Here is a 17,365-nt window from a genome sequence, read left to right as displayed (position 1 = left end):
GAGTATAGTAACAAAACAAGACTACCACAAAATAATATTATCCTTAACTTGCTCGAACCAACAAATATCACAAAAAACTACAAGGGGTCGTTTGGTGTGAGGTACTAAGGTAAATTATTTCGAGATAAAAAAATAATCCCGGGATAAACTTTTTTATACATTGTTTGGTTGGCAATACTCGGGATAACTTATCCCGGGACTAATAATAATCTCGGGATAAGTTATACCACATATTTGGTGGTATAAGTTATCCCAAGTTAATTTATCCTTGGATATAATTATAAATGACAAAAATACCTCCAAACCATTTTCTTTCCACTTTCTCATATATATATATATATATATATATATATATATATATATGCCGCTTCTGCTTGCTGCTGCTAGGCTCTTGATATCTACTAAATTGATAGACTGAACCATGGACTTAACACACCAGCTGAGATAGACGATGAGAACCAATGACCATAGTTACGGATGGGAAAAAGAGAAAAAAAATATAAATACAAATAATATATTGATGGGAAAAGAGACATATGAATTTTTAGCTATGTAAAAGAGATATATTCTAACTATGTAAAAGAGACATATGAATTTTTAATTTGATGGCAAGGAAAAAAAATCATATAAATACAAACAAAAACCATATAAATACAAACATAAAAATAATTAACTAAAGCGAGAGTTATTTTTGTAAACAAACAATATATTTTTACAAACAATGCACTATATATTATTTTTAGTACCACAAACCAAACAATCACTAAAAAATAATACCAGCATAACTTATCCCACCACAACTAATTTCAGTATAACTTATCCCAGCATAATTAATCCCGGTATAACTTGTTTTCAAACCAAACGACCCCTAAGTATAGCACCACGATTACTAGTATAGACAACAAAACAAAGCACACATTTTAACTAACCTTCTACCATAATTTGTGTCCTCCACACCTTCCTATCTAAAATTACATTCGCGGAAAGCTGTAACTGCTCTATATATTGTTTAATCACATTCCTCTAATATTTCTTTGGTCTATCTCTACCTCACCTGAGTCTTAAATCCATCCGCAACCAATCTCTCACACCTTTGCATTGAAACATCTATGCATATCCCAGGAGAGGATCTTCACATAATTTTTGGATACTCCGGCATCCACGAAACTCGACGAAAAATAGATATAATTGTATAAAAATATATGAAAATAGGTATAAATTATATAAAAGCACCCACTAAACAAGAAGTTGGTTAGGTGCATTAGTATTTAGGTTGATCTTAAGGCTATTTATTGGTAGATATGCTCGAGTTTAAATCTAATTGAGATAATTTTTTATTTTTTCTATAGTAAACACCTATACTCTTTGAACGCGAAAGTTTTTTTTTCTTTGTCAAAAAATGAAAAAAAAAACACTCTTTTTAAAACAAGGAAAACAAAAAAAAGTAAAACAAACACTAAAATGACGAATGACGTTAGTACATAGTCACATACTTTGTTAGAAGAAAAAATATCTTAGGAGTACTATACAACTCATCAAATAACACCAAAATTCATCACATTAAATCTCAACCGTCCATTCCTCCCCATCCCCACCCCCACCCCCACGCCCTCCCCCAGCCCCCTGCTTTCTTCTCTTTTTGTTAACCCTTATTTTTGCCCTTTTTCCTCCTTCCCTCAAAACTCCCAAGTCGGCGCTCCTCTTGAGAGAGAAAAACCCTCAATGGATTCTGATCAAGGGAAGCTATTTATTGGTGGGATATCATGGGAGACAAGTGAGGAGAAACTTAAGGAGTATTTTCAAGGTTATGGTGATGTCTTGCAGACAGTTGTTATGAGGGACAAGATCTCTGGGAAGCCTAGAGGTTTCGGTTTTGTTGTTTTTGCAGATCCTAATGTTCTCGATAGAGTTCTTCAAGATGAACATGTCATTGATGGCCGTACGGTGAGGATTTTGTAAAAATTTACCCTTTTTTTGTGGGGGGGGGGGGGGGGGTCATTATTTTGGTTTTTGGGTTAATTTGTTTTGAGAATAATTGTTTGGTGGGGTCTAGTTAATTTAGTAAGTTTATATTGTTGATTATTGTGTTTTGAGAATAATTGTTTGTGGGTTCTTGCTAATCTAGTAAGTTTATATTGTTGATTGTTGTGTTTTGAGAATAGTTGTTTGTGGGTTCTTGCTAATTTGGTTTCAGGGTAAGTTTGTTTTGTTGATTGTTGTGTTTTGAGAATAATTGTTTGGTGGGGTCTAGCTAATTTAGTAAGTTTATATTGTTGATTGTTGTGTTTTGAGAATAATTGTTTGTGGGTTCTTGCTAATTTGGTTTGTGGTTAAGTTTGTTTTGTTGATTGTTGTGTTATTGAGAATAATTGTTTGTGGGTTCTTGCTAATTTAGTAAGTTTATATTGTTGGTTATTGTTTTTTTGAGAATAATTGTTTGTGGGTTCTTGCTAATTTGTTTTGTGGTTAAGTTTGTTTTGTTGATTGTTGTGTTTTGAGATTAAGTGTTTGTGGGTTCTTGCTAATTTGTTTTGTGGTTAAGTTTGTTTTGTTGATTGTTGTGTTTTGAGAATAATTGTTTGTGGGTTCTAGCTAATTTTGTAAGTTTATTTCGTTGGTTGTTGTGTTTTGAGGATAATTGTTGGCGGGTTTTAGGTAATTTGGTTTCTGGGTACGTTTATGGACTGCGTACATTTTACCCTCCCCATCCCCAGAGACCCCACTTTGTGGGAATACACTTGGTCTGTTATTGTTTTTATTGTTGGTTTCTGGGTACGTTTATATAGTTGATTGTTGTGTTTTGAGAATAATTATTGATGGGTTCTAGCTAATTTTGTTTCTGGTTAAGTTTATGTAGTTGATTGATGTGTTCTGAGAATAATTATTTGTGGGTTCTAGCTTATTTGGCTCCTGGGTAAGTGTATTTTGTTGATTATAGCTCAATTTCAGCTGCGTTTACGGTTAACCAATGTGTATTGTACTTTTACATTAATTGCTTGTGGGTTCTAGCTAATTTGGCTTATGGGTAAATGTATTTTGTTGATTATAGCTCAATTTTTTTGCGGTTAACCAATGTGTATTGTACTTTTTGATTGCTTGCTTGTGGGTTCTAGCTAATTTGGCTTCTGGGTAAGTGCATTTTGTTGATTATTATTCTTTGAGATTTATTGTTTGTGGGTTCTATCTTAGGTTTGATAGCGCTCTCTACGGTGAGCTTTGTTTCCTGTATTTGTAGAAATTTACTTGTTTGGACGTTCCTGCTTTGTATGTGGAGTTTTCACTAATTTTGGTTCTGGGCAATTATATTTAGTTGATTATAGTGTTTTTTAGTTTGATTGCTGTGGATTCTAGCTAGGGTTCTGGGTAAGTGTATTTCATTGATTGTAGTTTTTTAGATTAATTGTTTGTGGGGGTTCTAGCTGATTTTGGTTTCAGGCAAGTGTATTTCATTGATTTCTAGTTCTTTTTTGGATTGGTTGCTAGTGTGTTCTAGCTAATTTGGCTTCTGGGTAAGTGTATTGTATTTTGTTGGTTAGTGTGTTTTGAGATTTACTTGTTTGTGCTTGCTTAGGCTTGATAGAGTTCTTCAAGATGAACATGTCATTGGTGGCTGTACAGTGAGATATGTTTCCTAGATTAGTGGAAATTTATGTTTTTAGACCTTCAATTTTCTTGCTTCGTTTGTGAGGTTGAGGTTTTCACTAATTTGGTTTCTGGGTAAGTGCATATCATTGTTTTTTTGAGATCACTTGATTGTGGGTTTTTATTTCAGCTATATTTGCTGGTAATTTCTCTAATTTTGATTGTGGGTGTTCTGTATTTCCTTGAATTTGGTGCGTTTTTAGTGCTTTAGTTTAGGCTTTGTTGGGTTCTTCAAGATTTGACATTTCATTGATACATCGAGTTTTAACCTCAGAACTATTTGTTATGCTTTATTATGGCTTTCTCCCATATTTGGCATCTGACTGCTCTGTAATTCCTTGATTCTCGGTGCTGGAGTTGAGTTGGGCCTTATTTTAGGATTGGAGTGAAGGTTTATGTCATAGATGACTGTATATTGAGATTTTTTTGGCTCCATTTGTGGATTTTCTCGGACTTGTGTGTATTCTTGTTTTTCTGTTTGCTTTTTCGTTTAGGTGTCGGTTTAACTATATTTTCTGCCTTATATTCTTGGTAGTTGCTTACCTTTGTTGCTGTTTGGACTGTTCACTAGTTTGTCAGCTATAAATTTAGCATGCTTATGTTTTGTTTGTGTGCTGAATGCTGATATGTTATGAGAGTGTGTGTCTGTACTGTTACCCCTGTTTTCTCCTTTATTATCCATTGTACTGACTACTTCTGCTGCAGATATGTTCTTTGTTTTATTTGATGGCATTTCAACTCTTCAAGTGACTTAGTTAGTACCTATGAAGATATATGTAATTCCTAATAAATAAAGAAGTGAATTAACTAAAAGTTCCTGTAACTGTTAGTTAATTTTGTCTTGTTGTTGTGGATAAGCTGGTGTTTTTGTTAGATGCTTGGAGCCCATTTAAATGACAATGGATGAATGGAAATAGTGTGAGTGCTGAAGGAATTGTGGTGATTTGTTTTTTTACAGTTTGGTGCTTAAGAGTGCAAATAATTGTTGGTCCAAAAAAGTGACTTTAAGAACTTCACCCTTAAAAAGATATTTTGAAAACTCTGAATGGATTCTTCAAAATTTCTGAGGAAAAAGCATGTTCCAATGTCGCTTAACTCTCTCATTGTATTGTTGCTGTATCTGATCTATTGTTGTATTCATTTCGATCACCCCTAACAGGATCTCACAAGGTTCTGTAGTGGTTATCTGTGACATAAATGTGATTCATGGATATAACCTGATTGCTGTAAGATATTTCTTGGTGATCTTCTGGGAGGTGTTATTTTCATGTATGCTTCTATTTTGGATTAGCTGACATATTTCTTGTGTAGGTTGATGCTAAGAGGGCTTTGTCAAGAGAGGAGCAGCAGGGTTCAAAATCTGGAAACTCAAATAGTGGCAGAAATTTTGGAGGTGGTGGAAGTACAAGGACCAAGAAAATTTTTGTTGGGGGATTGCCTCCCACTTTGACTGAGGACGGATTCAGACAATATTTTGAAAGTTTTGGTAGTGTCACTGATGTAGTAATTATGTATGACCAGCAGACCAACCGACCTCGTGGGTTTGGCTTCATCTCATTTGACTCTGAAGATGCAGTAGATAGAGTTTTACAGAAGACCTTCCATGATCTGAATGGTAAACAGGTAGAAGTAAAGAAAGCTCTTCCTAAAGATGCTAATCCTGGTGCTGGTGGGCGTTCCATGAGCAGTGGAGGCGGTAGTGGTATGGGGGGTGGAAGTTATCCGGGGTATGGTGCATCAGGTAACAATTCCAGTTCTTATGACAGTAGAATGGATTCCAACAGGTACATGCAAACTCAAAATGCTGGAGGTGGCTATCCTTATGGTTCATCTGGGTATGGTACCCCCGGTTACGGCTATGGACCATCCAATAACGGTATGGGTTATGGTGGTTATGGAAGTTATGGCGGAGCAAATCCGGGCTATGGCGGTGCCAATCCTGGCTATGGTGCTGCCGCAGTTGCTGCCTATGGTAATCCAAATGCGGCCAGTGCTGGTTATGGAAGTGGTCCAGCGGGTGGACCAAGAAGCACATGGGGCTCTCAGGGTCTTTCTGGTTATGGGAATATGGGATATGGTAATGCTCCTTGGGGTGCTGCAGGTGCTGCTGGTGGACCTGCTAGCGGAGGATCTGGTCAATCTCCAACTGGAACGACTGGATATGGAAATCAAGGTTATGGTTATGGTGGTTATGCTGGAAATGATGGTGCTTATGGAAATCAATCCGGTTATGGCGCTGTTGGACGTGCCAGTGGTGCTCCTAGCGGTAATTCACCTGTTGGAGGTGGTGCTGCAGGAGACATGCAGTCAGGTGCTGGGGGTTACATGAACAGTGGCTATGGTGATGCAAGTGGAAACTCTAGCTATGGGAATGCAACATGGAGATCTGATAACTCGCAAAGTTCTGGTAATTATGGTGCTCCACCAAATGGGGCTCATGGTGGCCAAGTTGGATATGGTGGTGGATATGGAGGTGCCCCCAGTCGGCAAGCTCAACAGCAGTGAATGAGATGCTTTGTGTTGTCTAAGACTTCCATCTCTTTTACTGGAGAGTTTTGCATCACTTTTGTGTTTCACAGGCAGAGTGCTGCTCTTGCAGGTGTAACCTGCTAAATGAGACGGGTTGGATTGCTTGAATCCCTAGTAGTTTGAAGTACTTATTTTCTAGTTTATAATAACTAGTATTGTCGCTAGTATTACCTATTTCGTGTTATTGTTGTTAAGTGCAGTATTTATCTCGCTTGCTTATGGTTGTGTTTGTTAGTTGATGCGGTTCATTTGTTTTCATAGTCACAGATATATTGGCTTATGTTAAACTTGCTTGAATTTACTTTTTGGTTTGAGCCATCAGTTGGGGAGTTAGTATTTGAAGTGGATTTTAACCTGTCTTTTGAAGCAGGAGGATGCTTTGGTGCTATTTTACATATATTACTTAAATAGGAAAAGTTAAAAAGAAGAATAGAACACTTTCTATTTTTCTTTGTGTGATGTAGTTGGACTATGAGATTTGGTGGTGCTACTTACTGATAGGAGAGCAGTTGTAGCAGACTTGGTAGATCAGTACGTAATGGATAGCGATAATGTTAGTGGTAGTTGAATTTTGAGAATGGCATAATCATTTCCCCCTGTATTTGACCTTGTGTTGTACAGGAGGAGAGGCCTGAATACTGAATGTGATGAACAATCCACTCGGAGATAAATACGACCTGGGTGCTGGAGATGTTTAGTAAAGAAAGGTATCTTACTTTGGATTGGCTTGTTTGATGGGGTATTGCCCTGCAAGTTGTCGTGGTGAAGCAGACCAAGGCCAAGCAGGCGCTGCCGAGTTGTATTTTGTGCAGGGTCGAGACTAACAGCTATCCACTCGGTATATGTTGCATCCAACTGCTGTTGAGTGTCGTATTGGTTCTTGCGAACCTGGAGACATAGCCTTTTAGAGTGTGTCAATAATTTGATTAGGTACTTTGACAATTTAACTTGCAGAATTTCTTCTTTAGGTTTGAAACATTTTTTTTAATACAATATATTCTTTTCCTAGGATAACTTAGTACTTTGTGCCTCTTATAGAAATAGAATTCAGTTTTAACCTTTTATACCGGCAAGTCACATTATTAGTGTAAGATGATTCAGACTTACCATCTACAACTCTTTTCTCGCTGATGTGTTGGTTTATATCAGCAGGGTAACTTATTTAGCATACTGCCTTTTCGTCAAACTAGAATCCTGAGTTGTGCTTGAAGTTTGTTAGTTGCTTGAGCTTTATATCGGAGATTGCCTTGTTTTAGACGATCATATTCCCTTTTGAAAACGTGTGGTAATCTTTCCCTCCCGGATTGGCCTCCAAAGTAGCTAGTTTCCTTTCTTCTTAGGTTGATGTAAGTTCAAGTTTCCATCTATGGTCTTTCTTCATATGGATGAAAATTTCAGACTGTCTGGCGTATCCCTCCATTGCCGCATGTTTCATTCTAGTAGTTGTCTTGACACTTCCCGTAGGGGCTAAATGTCAGATGTATAATCATCTGCTACATTTGTTACCTTCCCTGTAACAACACCCGAATAACATATCTACTGGCTCCTTTGACTCATTTCGTAAACAAGGCTCTGAGGGCTTTGTGAATGCATTCTTTCTGGTGAACGAGAAATCTCTCTTGCGTTAACCCTCAAGGCCAACCCCCACAGCCTGGAACTCCGGGATGTTGGGTCGCCACATTATCATTCACCATTTAAATACTGATGTTCTAGTTTGCTCTAGGAATTTTGCGGATGGAGTTAAGAGTTGCAATGTTTTTTTGGGGGTGATGATTTTGTGCTAGTGTACTTGCCATTTACTATTTGTCTCGTTGATTATTTGGGAAGCAGGAAAGAAAAGCACTTCTTTCAAGCTCGTCCTGCTTTGTTCCTGGTCGTTTATTACCATTTTAAAGTATTGTTCATAGTCTAGTTGCCTTCATTAAAAGATAGATGTTGGCCTCCATACTTGGTGTAATATTAGGCACCACACAAGTGAGTGTGAAAATTGAATGTGTCAAAACCTTTGTGGTGGTGGTAGGGGTGATGGACTATGTAACAAGCAAATAAGCATGTCGACGGAATTACAACAATTGAAATACTATGATTTAATGAGCGTGGCTTCCTTTCAATTAACTCAATTTTTGCCATTTATGGTGTGTGTGTGTTCGGTAGGAAGGAATATTTTCATGAAAATTATTTTAAAGGAAAATAATTGAATTTCTAACTTACTTTTGTGTTCGTATGTAAGTAAAAAATATTATTCTAACAATATTTATATAGGAGTATAATTTAGTCAATATTTAAGGGAAAGTAGTGAGGGCAGGGGTATGGAAGGGAGGGCGGAGAACACATTGTAATGTCGCTAGTAAAATTTATTTTTCCATTTTCACTTACTTTTTAAAGGTATTTGCTTTTCTAGACAGAATAGGTATTTTTTCAAAAAAATTGACCTGCGGAACATGAACAAAACTAAGAACAATTGGAAATTGTTCAATAAGCTGCAACCAATCAAAATCACATTAAAGAATGATTTATTATCACTCCCAATACGGTATGAGAGAATTACAGAAAGAATAAGCCACTGTTACTTCTATCATGGCTTTAAGGTTTTCTTTTAGTGTAATAAGGAAACAATCTATTTGCAAATGGAGGTTCTTATTATACAATAATTTATATGAAAACTCATAAACCTTTATGAGGACGAGCCTACTTGATATTGCAAACAAAGATATGCTAATAAGCTGAGGGCACACCATTATAAGGATCACCAAATGCTGCAACATTGCCTGGCCTTGAGAATACAATCTACCAAAAATGGAGCACCATTAAGTACTCTTGCAACTCAAATTTTGTTGAGCAATTTCAAGATTTTTTTAGTAAAGTGAACATCTTGTACATGTTGTGAGATTTTGGCTTCAAGTTTGATAAGAGTAAATCTCATTGCTATATTATAAGCACATGATCTTAGATAAAGTAGTAGCACAGCTCGCACTCTTCAAAAATGTCGACAGATGCGTGCCGGATCCTTCAAATATAGTGCACTTTTTTTGTAGGGTTTGGACATTCGTGCGACAACATTTTTGGAGCTACCAACGTGTTGATGGAGGCCATCTGTCAAGGTGCATTTGGTATGAACTAGAATGTTTTTATGTGTGGAGCTAGAGGGGTGGAGGGGGTTCATTTGCTTTTGTCAAGGTGCATTTGGTATGAACTAGAATGTTTTTATGTGTGGAGCTAGAGGGGTGGAGGGGGTTCATTCGCTAGAAAAGCACACCGCGTATACAAGGATTTTTTTTTTTTTTGATGTGTATATAGTAGATGACGAACCCCTTTGTGAATATCCCGTGTTTGCCCGTGAACATAAAACCACCTCTTTCTCTCCATTACAATTATGTTATCAAAACTTTATGTCCAATCAAAGACGGTAAATTGACATAACTAGCGGTTTTCCCGTAGAAATATTTTCGAAGGTTTCTCAACATACCTGATAATTTCCTAGCGTGCACGTTTTAAATCCAGCAGCACAGTAGTCGAAGTAGTACTCCCATGTCCGGATGAACTTGTCATCGAATCCCAACGCATGAATTTGGCTAGTGACAAAGTTATTAAAGCTCCAGTATCAGAGTCTAGAAATGATCTAGTATTTTACTTTACAACAAGCTACAAAATGCTTCATGAGGGGAAGCATGTTAAACACAACTTAGAAGTCCATAGATTGATCTTGATCTTGTTACCTTTGTTTTTCCAGGAAGTTTTTCCGCCAGCATCTCAGCGTTTGATAGTAATGGATTCCTATGTCTTCCAGATGCTCAACGCTGCATTTGCATCGTTTGTCAGTTTGGTCTTTAAAAAAGAGAGAGCATGCTAGTGCCAAATTGCGAAATCAACTCTTTGTTACCATAGTCTGGAGGCAGCAGCCATGGCTGATGTTACTCGACTTAGTGCAGGCAAGCATCCACCGGGGAATATGTACTCTTTTATGAAGTCCGAGCTCTGCCTGTATTCATCATACCTCTCGTCTGGTATTGAAATGAACTAAACAAGGGGCAAGGGGCAACGCTCGTGAAAAGCAGCATAAAGAAAGAAAGGCAACAGAAGAGTGAAGATCACTTAAATTCATTACCTGCAGAACAAGAAGGCCATTTTCTGCTAGTGCAGATTCACAACAACGAAAGAACTCCTCCATAAACTCGTGACCAACAGCCTCTAGCATCTCGCTGAGCATGATTATTCGTACTATTATTACACAGGCTCGACTTGTAATAAGTATTATGAAATTACCTAATTCAGGTATGCTACAACTTACCATGATATAATCCTGTCATATCGAGACATATTTGGTAGCTGACGATAGTCACATAGGAGAAATGTTATGTGATCCTGTGAATACATTTCATTTGGATTTTATTTAGTACCAACTCTTTAACAGATCATAAACCATGTTCGTCTGTGAATCTCAAGGTTAAGTGACGCCATGCATCGTGTTGTTATTATCTGAAGTTATGTACCTGAAGGCCTGCTTGCTGAACTCTTAACTGTGCATACTTCAGTTGCTGCTCGGAGAGAGTGATACCGGTATATTTACATCCTGTTCTCTTAACAACTTCCACAGCCAAACTTCCCCAACCACATCCGATCTCTAAAATGTGATGTTCCTTCTTAACTTTTGCCTAAATAGATCGGAATCGGAATCAAGTTAGGCTTGAAAATTATGTAGAGATGAGGGATTTACTTTGTTGACGACTTACCTTTTCAATGAGAAGAGAAATCTTCCTCTCCTGTGCAACTTTCAGGTCCTCCTCTTCACTCTAGAACAATTACGAAAGAAAAAAAGATCACCTTAAGAATAAGATTAAAGAAAAGAAGATGCAACTTAGAGCTCTTACCTTAAAAATTGCACACGAATATGTCATTGTTTCGTCTAGAAAGAGCGAGAAGAGTTCATTACTCTGGAAAAAAAAGCGATAAATATACTTATCAATCTACTGTTGAAGCCATAGACCTATGTAAGATGAGGAAGTCACAAGAATACAGCAAGATTCACTATGATCTTGACTATACTATACAAGTTATTTACCAGATCATAGTGACGAGAAATGTTCCTACGAGCTTGAGTTAGGGTGTTCTGATTTGAAACATGTCGAATGAAATACTTTGCGGATGATACTGCAGCTGTAAAAAGCAGCGGTGTCCACCAGCCTCTAGAGAGCAAATGCATGGAAAAATTTTAACATATGAACAGAAGTTGCAATGTCCTGATTATAATTTCTATAAACTGTTTACCTTCTCTTACTAGACCTCGTGACAGATGCTTTCAAATCTCTGTTGTTAACAAAAATCTGTAAAAGAATTTAGGATGCCAAGTACCAAGAATAAGCTGTTGACAATGAAATAGAGTCATTTTCTCACCATGAAAAGATTAAGAAGACCGCCGTTCTTATCAACAAAAGAGAAGTCTCCATGAATGAAAGCATCAGCAAGGCCTAAGTCACCTTGAGTTGCAACCTGTAAAAGTTAGTTTATGTCAAAAAAATCTGTCCATATCGGAGAATCCACAGTGGCTCGATCACTTGTACCTTCCAGTAAAATTGTGGACTATGAACTCTAAGATAAACTTTGAGAGAGCTTTTCTTCTCTGTTCCTTCGAATGTAAACATCGTACCCCCTTCTTCTAACAGGCTGAGCACAAAAAATATAGTCTAAGAACAATGCATGCATGATTCGTGTATGTTGTTAAGTATATAAAAGAATGGATAGTCACAGAAGCATAATAAAAGCACTTTTTCTGAAACTGGCTGGATAGAAATACCATGCTGTTAAATATAACCATTTTGGAACTAAACCTATACAATGTGAAATTGTTATAACTCACATTATGCATCCTGTCGCGATGAAACTCTTGAGAAATCTAGTAACGAGGAGGCGTGCTCCTGTTTCTGTCCAGGTAGGTACCATGTGTTTCGGATTGTTCAGGACACTATAGGTTCTCTTAAGCAGACCTTGTGCAGCAATAGCACCTGCCTGAGAAGCAGCAAAGATAGATTATTATCCACACATTTTATCATGTCCATGGATTATTATGTCTTCTCCTTTTGGGACATGTTGGCAGGATATAGTACTACCTTTAGTCCATCTTCATGGAAGCCATAGCCTGAAAATGTTGCAATAAATATAACATCAATGAGCGGTGAAAGCCAAAGTGGCAGTAAACTTCGTGCACTAAAGGAAGCAACGATAAGAAAATCAGAAAACTTTATAGAGCACCTTGATACGCTCCACAAAACCATATTCCTCTCTTTCCTTGGATTTGATTTAGCTCGGATGAAGCTTTTGATGCAGCAACCGAGGGTACTGGATGGCCGGTGGTCCACTTAAGTAACGTATGCTCGGGTGTGTGAGGAGGATTAAGAGTTACACAATAAGGCTGCTCTGTCTCACCAAGGTTCTGTTGGTTTACACATTCCCAAAGATACGAAGACAGTTAAGAAGAGAAAAAACTTCCTTACTGAATAACATTCGAGAAAGGACATGCATCATATACCTGGAGTATATTGAGCCAATATGTCACACATAATCTACCATTCAGGGTTCCCAGAAAATTCCATGAGCTCCATGCTGCTGGGTTGCGAGGCAGGAAGGTTTTGTCACGATGGAGGAAAATATCACTGTCGTAGAGGAATAGAATATGAGCGTGCATGTTGAGATAATAAATCGTCATAAAACTTTGGTTCAAAGCTAGATAATAAGGCCCGAGAATTTGTCAAGAAGATTCATTCTCTTCAACTTAACATTCTGCTCTTCACAACGTATTCATGAATAGAAATTAATCCTTGATATATACCCTTCAACGAAAATAGTCCTTAATGTATGCAGAAATTGGATACTTTTGATATTAGACCCAAAATTGACGATACAAGTTAAATCAATCACACACTTTGTTTTGATTATGGATCTACAACAAATATCCAATGCATAATCTCAGCATTCAATATGCATTCTTCAATAATCTCATCCTAACATATACTACTATCTAACATGGACATAGATTTTTATGTTCATTTTTGAGAGTAAGAGAAACCATGCATATCACCGATATCAGCTTAAGGGATGAACTTCTCAAACAAGAAAACAAAGTAGAATCAGAAAATCAAATTCGAAAAAAGTTTAAATAATAGGCGTGCGCGCAAAGTACCTGTAAACATATTGGAAAGCACCCAGTATTCTTGTTTCATCATATGTTGCATCTTCGCCTAAGATTCTCAGAGTATCTGGTGCATGAGCAGCCATTATGCATCCATCATATACTTCTTTGGAGCCATCACTGCAAGCTACAGTGCAACCTGCAAGCCCGCTTCTTTTAGAATCATGTAGGGGTGGGTCAAGGGTGAGGCTAGTAAAACATTTGTTTCAAACCTTCTTGATTCGTCGATACAGAATCCACTTCACAATCAGTTTTGATTTGACAGCCTCTCTTCTCTAGTTCCTCTTTGACCTGATTTGTATACCAATCAAATAACTCAAAAGGAAGATAGAAGCATACCAAATCATTGGAGTTTTTTCAGTTGAGATCAGTAAAATATTGTGGTACTAAGAGAATAAAAATACCACCTTGTTTACATATGTATGTGATCGCCATCTAACGGTGAGCCATTGAGGGCGACCAAAGAGCTGTTAAGAAAGAACAAAAAATACTCTTAGTTACAAGAACAATAGAATTTTATATAGAAGCATCCAAATTGGCTATAAGGAACTCTACCTGCAGAAGATGGTGGTTGAAACAAAATGAAAGAATGGAATAAGCAGAAAAGCCCATTACTCCGTCCGAGGGGCAGGACCAAATTGAAGCACATATAGGAACCTGTGACACATATGCATGAATTGGTTGTAGCAAGACTAATCTTTTGAATGAACACACTTGACTATACATGTGAAAAAATCAACTGCAATGACAGAACAACTATATCTCACCAGATAAGCTTTCTGAAATAGTTCCGAATAGCCATGTGATTGAATAAAATGTCCTAATGTTTCATTGCGATCTATGTCAGGATTGTTATCAAGTTCCTCGAGGTAACTGCATTGCACAAGAAGAAGAACACTAATGAGAAAATAAACTTCGTCGAAAAACAACAACTCTTTCCTACGAAAACTGTGCAAAACAGAATGATTTTGTCAGTTTAACCATAAGACTTTGTGCGCTAAGTTTCTAATGAGATCTCATTGTTGAAATAATAACAAATACTGATAAGAAGTCACATATGTAGAGATAAATAAGTTATTGGTACCTTATGACATCCTGCTTGAACCTGATAATTTCTCTAATCATCTGCCAAAAGTATGGACTCAAGACATTCTTTTTCTGTGCAAATAGACCAGAGAGTCCATTTCGGCTACCCCATTCACAACCATGGCCTTTATCCAAGCTCACTGAAAATGACATATCAGAAATCTCCATATCGACACCAAGACTCTCAAAAAATTCCATCATGTTTGGATAAGTTACCTGTCAAATACACCATTTCAACATACACAGCCTATTAACATCATCATTAAGGGATTTGCTAGAGACATTTATATGATAAGAGTAACCGGTAAAGTTGCTGTCATGTGCCTGGGAGGGCACGGGTTTCAAGCCTTGGAAACAGTCTCTGGCAGAAATACAAGGTAAGACTGCGTACAATACACCCTTGTAGTGGGGCCCTTCCCTGGACCCTGCACATAGCGGGAGCTTTAGTACACCGGGCTGCCCTTTTTATTTATATGATAGAATGTTGAAGTAAGAGCTGATTAATTAGTTACTCTATGAACATGAAATCTGTTAAGAAAATGAACGGTAAATAATATTGTTTAAGACCATATAAAGAGATTACAACCTATGTCCGCAACCAAAGTGAGATTCTAACACCATAGGACTGAACATTTGGGATGTGGATAACTTAATATGGGGGCTAAATATTGGATAAACCAACATGAGGGATGTGTCTAAAATATAAGACTCTAATACTACATTAAGAAAGTGGATACAGGACCTAACTCAATCCAAACTAGATCAATATGACACTTTCACAAAATCCAAAATTGAGTTTAGTGTTGATCATAATGTACATTCTTAGCTTTCTTGTTAGACACATGACTATGCATCAGAACCAACCTAGTTAAGAGAGAAAAAGGAAAGTTTGACAGAAAGTATGTCGCCCCAGACGGAGGGGGTCAAGCAGGAGTAGCAGACTTCTAGGCTAACAAACTTCTAAAGATGAGACGAACATGATATCTTAATAGGATTCCACATTAGATTGGGAAAGGAAAGTGAAGAGTTTTGTAAGGTATAAATCACGTTCGCATAGTACACACACTTTTGGCGTCGATAATGGCATAGCTCTCGGCCTGTTGGGCCAAAGCACATGACATTTTAGGTGAATGGCCACATCGGAATGAGAAAGAAAAGTGAATGAGTTTCATAAGACATAGCTCAAGTTCACATAATACGCGAGCTTTTGGGCTCGATAATGGCGTAGTCCAAAGAACAAATCTGTGAAGCCTGTTGGTCCAAAGCAAACCATATGTGCCATAGGCTTGAGCTGTGTGACACACACATAGTCGCCTAAGAAAATTGAAATGGCCATACGGTTTTGAAGAATTTGTCTAATTAAGCTACAATGATGATTGCTTACAAACGTATTTCGTAATAATAGTTTTGTTTTTCTATGTCGTTCGAATCCTTCAAAAATATTATTGCATCGGTGTTGGATTCGCCCTCAAAACATTGTCCTACTTATTTGGATACGAAGTTGAAGGGAACAAAAAAAGGTCTTTAAAACTTGTGAATTTAAATATATGCCACGAGATTTCTAGAGGTTATAATAGCATGTTATTAAATGTATAATAATAAGTTCAAAAATCATATATAAAAATAATTGTATTCTTCTTAGAACAAACATATAAGAAAATATCGTCATATAAAATGATTCGAAGGTGCCAAAATTTCTCCTTTTTTTCTTTTGAAATATTTTTCGTGTTCAGTCAAATACGAACAAATTGAGACTAAGGAGTACTAGACCAAACAAGATGTGACAATTCTATCGACAAGAATCCAATTGCATTTTTGTTCAATTATATCGACATATTATTCCATTAAGAATAAATTCACTTTAGGACCACATAACGATGGGTCTGTTTCTTTTCCTACTCCTTTCAACATGTTTAAATAGTTTAGAGTAAAAATAGTAATTCTAAATTTTATTAAAGAATAATTGGTCTATATTAGAGTATGAAATGAAAGTGATTGCATTGTCATATATTGTTTCTGTACATTGATTTGGTTTGGAATCTTTAATTCTTAATTCTTTATTTGTTTATTTAGGTAAACACGTCCAAATGTTAACTTTTATCCTCAACTATGTATTAACAACAATTACAAACATGTACCTTATAGGAATTATTAACGAAAATGACTCTTGTCATTTTGCTTTTTTTTTTTTTTTTTTTTTGTTAAATAGAATTAATACCTCAAACTTTCCCTAAATTATTAGTGTTAGATATGTAGTGTTATTGTTATTCTTGGAACTAGAAGATAGGTACAAATATATATATATATATATATATATTTTTCAGGATGGAACCATGCAATGCCAATATTTAGTTTTATATTTTGAAATCTTTACACTACATAATAACCTCACAAAACTCATATAAGAGAGGATTTGCAAGAAAAAGTTGAATATACTCCCTCCGTCCCATTTTATCCGTCTCAAATTTTCTAATTTGGTGTCCTATTTTACTTTTTTTTTTTTACTTATCAAAACAAGACAATTTTTTTTTTCATATTTTACCCTTTGCATTAATTATTTTTTCTTTAAATTTAAATATAAATATCATTTAATAGAAATATTATGATAAATTAACTATGCTATTTTTTTTTAATAGTTATATCATCTCAATTTGGACAAATAAAATGAGACGAAGACTGAACTACTAGCAAAAGTCTTGGAGTGAAAATATAACTTTAGTCAATGGGGACTACAAACCATTACTTCTCCAGCTTCAATTTGTTTGTTATTTTAATTTGACACGACATTTAACAAATTTTTTTTTTAAATTTAATAATTTTAAACTATATCCTTTCAGGGGCGGCACTACCTGTAAAGGAAAAGGCAATCACCTAAGTCTCTCAAATTTAAGGGGTCTCATTCGTTTTAGCAATAATAAATTATAA

At 36.4% G+C, this 17,365-nt stretch overlaps 2 protein-coding genes across 5 annotated transcripts in view; one reads left to right on the top strand and one right to left on the bottom strand.

Annotated features, from left to right (window-relative positions):
* Nucleotides 1–1,451: 1,451 nt before the first annotated feature.
* On the top strand, nucleotides 1,452–7,182 carry LOC107864245 (heterogeneous nuclear ribonucleoprotein 1). Of its 2 annotated transcripts, XR_001672599.2 has the most exons (3): nucleotides 1,452–1,944; nucleotides 4,954–6,264; nucleotides 6,793–7,182. XR_001672599.2 is itself a non-coding variant. In XM_016710576.2 (2 exons), the coding sequence occupies exons 1-2, from the start codon at nucleotides 1,723–1,725 to the stop codon at nucleotides 6,145–6,147; spliced, it is 1,416 nt and encodes a 471-aa protein (XP_016566062.2). In that variant the 5' UTR covers nucleotides 1,452–1,722; the 3' UTR covers nucleotides 6,148–6,492. The 2 variants fall into 2 exon arrangements, 1 of the variants encoding a protein (XP_016566062.2); XM_016710576.2 differs by lacking the exon at nucleotides 6,793–7,182 and having other exon boundaries at nucleotides 4,954–6,492.
* A 1,485-nt stretch (nucleotides 7,183–8,667) lies between these two features.
* LOC107864246 overlaps nucleotides 8,668–17,365 on the bottom strand; it is a 14,066-nt gene continuing 5,368 nt past the window's right edge. The window contains exons 2-25 of one of the 3 annotated variants that reach the window (XM_047409033.1): nucleotides 14,657–14,865; nucleotides 14,439–14,580; nucleotides 14,122–14,227; nucleotides 13,910–14,011; nucleotides 13,762–13,821; nucleotides 13,567–13,645; nucleotides 13,346–13,493; nucleotides 12,695–12,818; nucleotides 12,418–12,598; nucleotides 12,276–12,304; nucleotides 12,026–12,174; nucleotides 11,730–11,832; nucleotides 11,563–11,658; nucleotides 11,437–11,492; nucleotides 11,231–11,354; nucleotides 11,040–11,102; nucleotides 10,902–10,961; nucleotides 10,662–10,823; nucleotides 10,460–10,533; nucleotides 10,277–10,370; nucleotides 10,052–10,188; nucleotides 9,888–9,968; nucleotides 9,638–9,743; nucleotides 8,668–8,958 (exon numbers count right to left, since the gene is read on the bottom strand). In XM_047409033.1, coding sequence (XP_047264989.1) covers nucleotides 8,887–8,958; nucleotides 9,638–9,743; nucleotides 9,888–9,968; nucleotides 10,052–10,188; nucleotides 10,277–10,370; nucleotides 10,460–10,533; nucleotides 10,662–10,823; nucleotides 10,902–10,961; nucleotides 11,040–11,102; nucleotides 11,231–11,354; nucleotides 11,437–11,492; nucleotides 11,563–11,658; nucleotides 11,730–11,832; nucleotides 12,026–12,174; nucleotides 12,276–12,304; nucleotides 12,418–12,598; nucleotides 12,695–12,818; nucleotides 13,346–13,493; nucleotides 13,567–13,645; nucleotides 13,762–13,821; nucleotides 13,910–14,011; nucleotides 14,122–14,227; nucleotides 14,439–14,580; nucleotides 14,657–14,672 — 2,364 coding nt within the window. In that variant the 5' untranslated portion in view covers nucleotides 14,673–14,865 and the 3' untranslated portion in view covers nucleotides 8,668–8,886. Of the gene's footprint in view, nucleotides 8,959–9,637; nucleotides 9,744–9,887; nucleotides 9,969–10,051; nucleotides 10,189–10,276; nucleotides 10,371–10,459; nucleotides 10,534–10,661; nucleotides 10,824–10,901; nucleotides 10,962–11,039; nucleotides 11,103–11,230; nucleotides 11,355–11,436; nucleotides 11,493–11,562; nucleotides 11,659–11,729; nucleotides 11,833–12,025; nucleotides 12,175–12,275; nucleotides 12,305–12,417; nucleotides 12,599–12,694; nucleotides 12,819–13,345; nucleotides 13,494–13,566; nucleotides 13,646–13,761; nucleotides 13,822–13,909; nucleotides 14,012–14,121; nucleotides 14,228–14,438; nucleotides 14,866–17,365 lie in introns of all 3 variants that reach the window. The other 2 variants (XM_047409031.1, XM_047409032.1) reach the window with 2 other exon arrangements.

Source organism: Capsicum annuum, chromosome 3 (assembly GCF_002878395.1).
Source record: "Capsicum annuum cultivar UCD-10X-F1 chromosome 3, UCD10Xv1.1, whole genome shotgun sequence".
Lineage (NCBI taxonomy): Eukaryota > Viridiplantae > Streptophyta > Magnoliopsida > Solanales > Solanaceae > Capsicum > Capsicum annuum.
The sequence above is the reverse complement of the archived record's forward strand: the minus strand, read 5'-3'. Positions and strand labels throughout refer to the sequence as shown.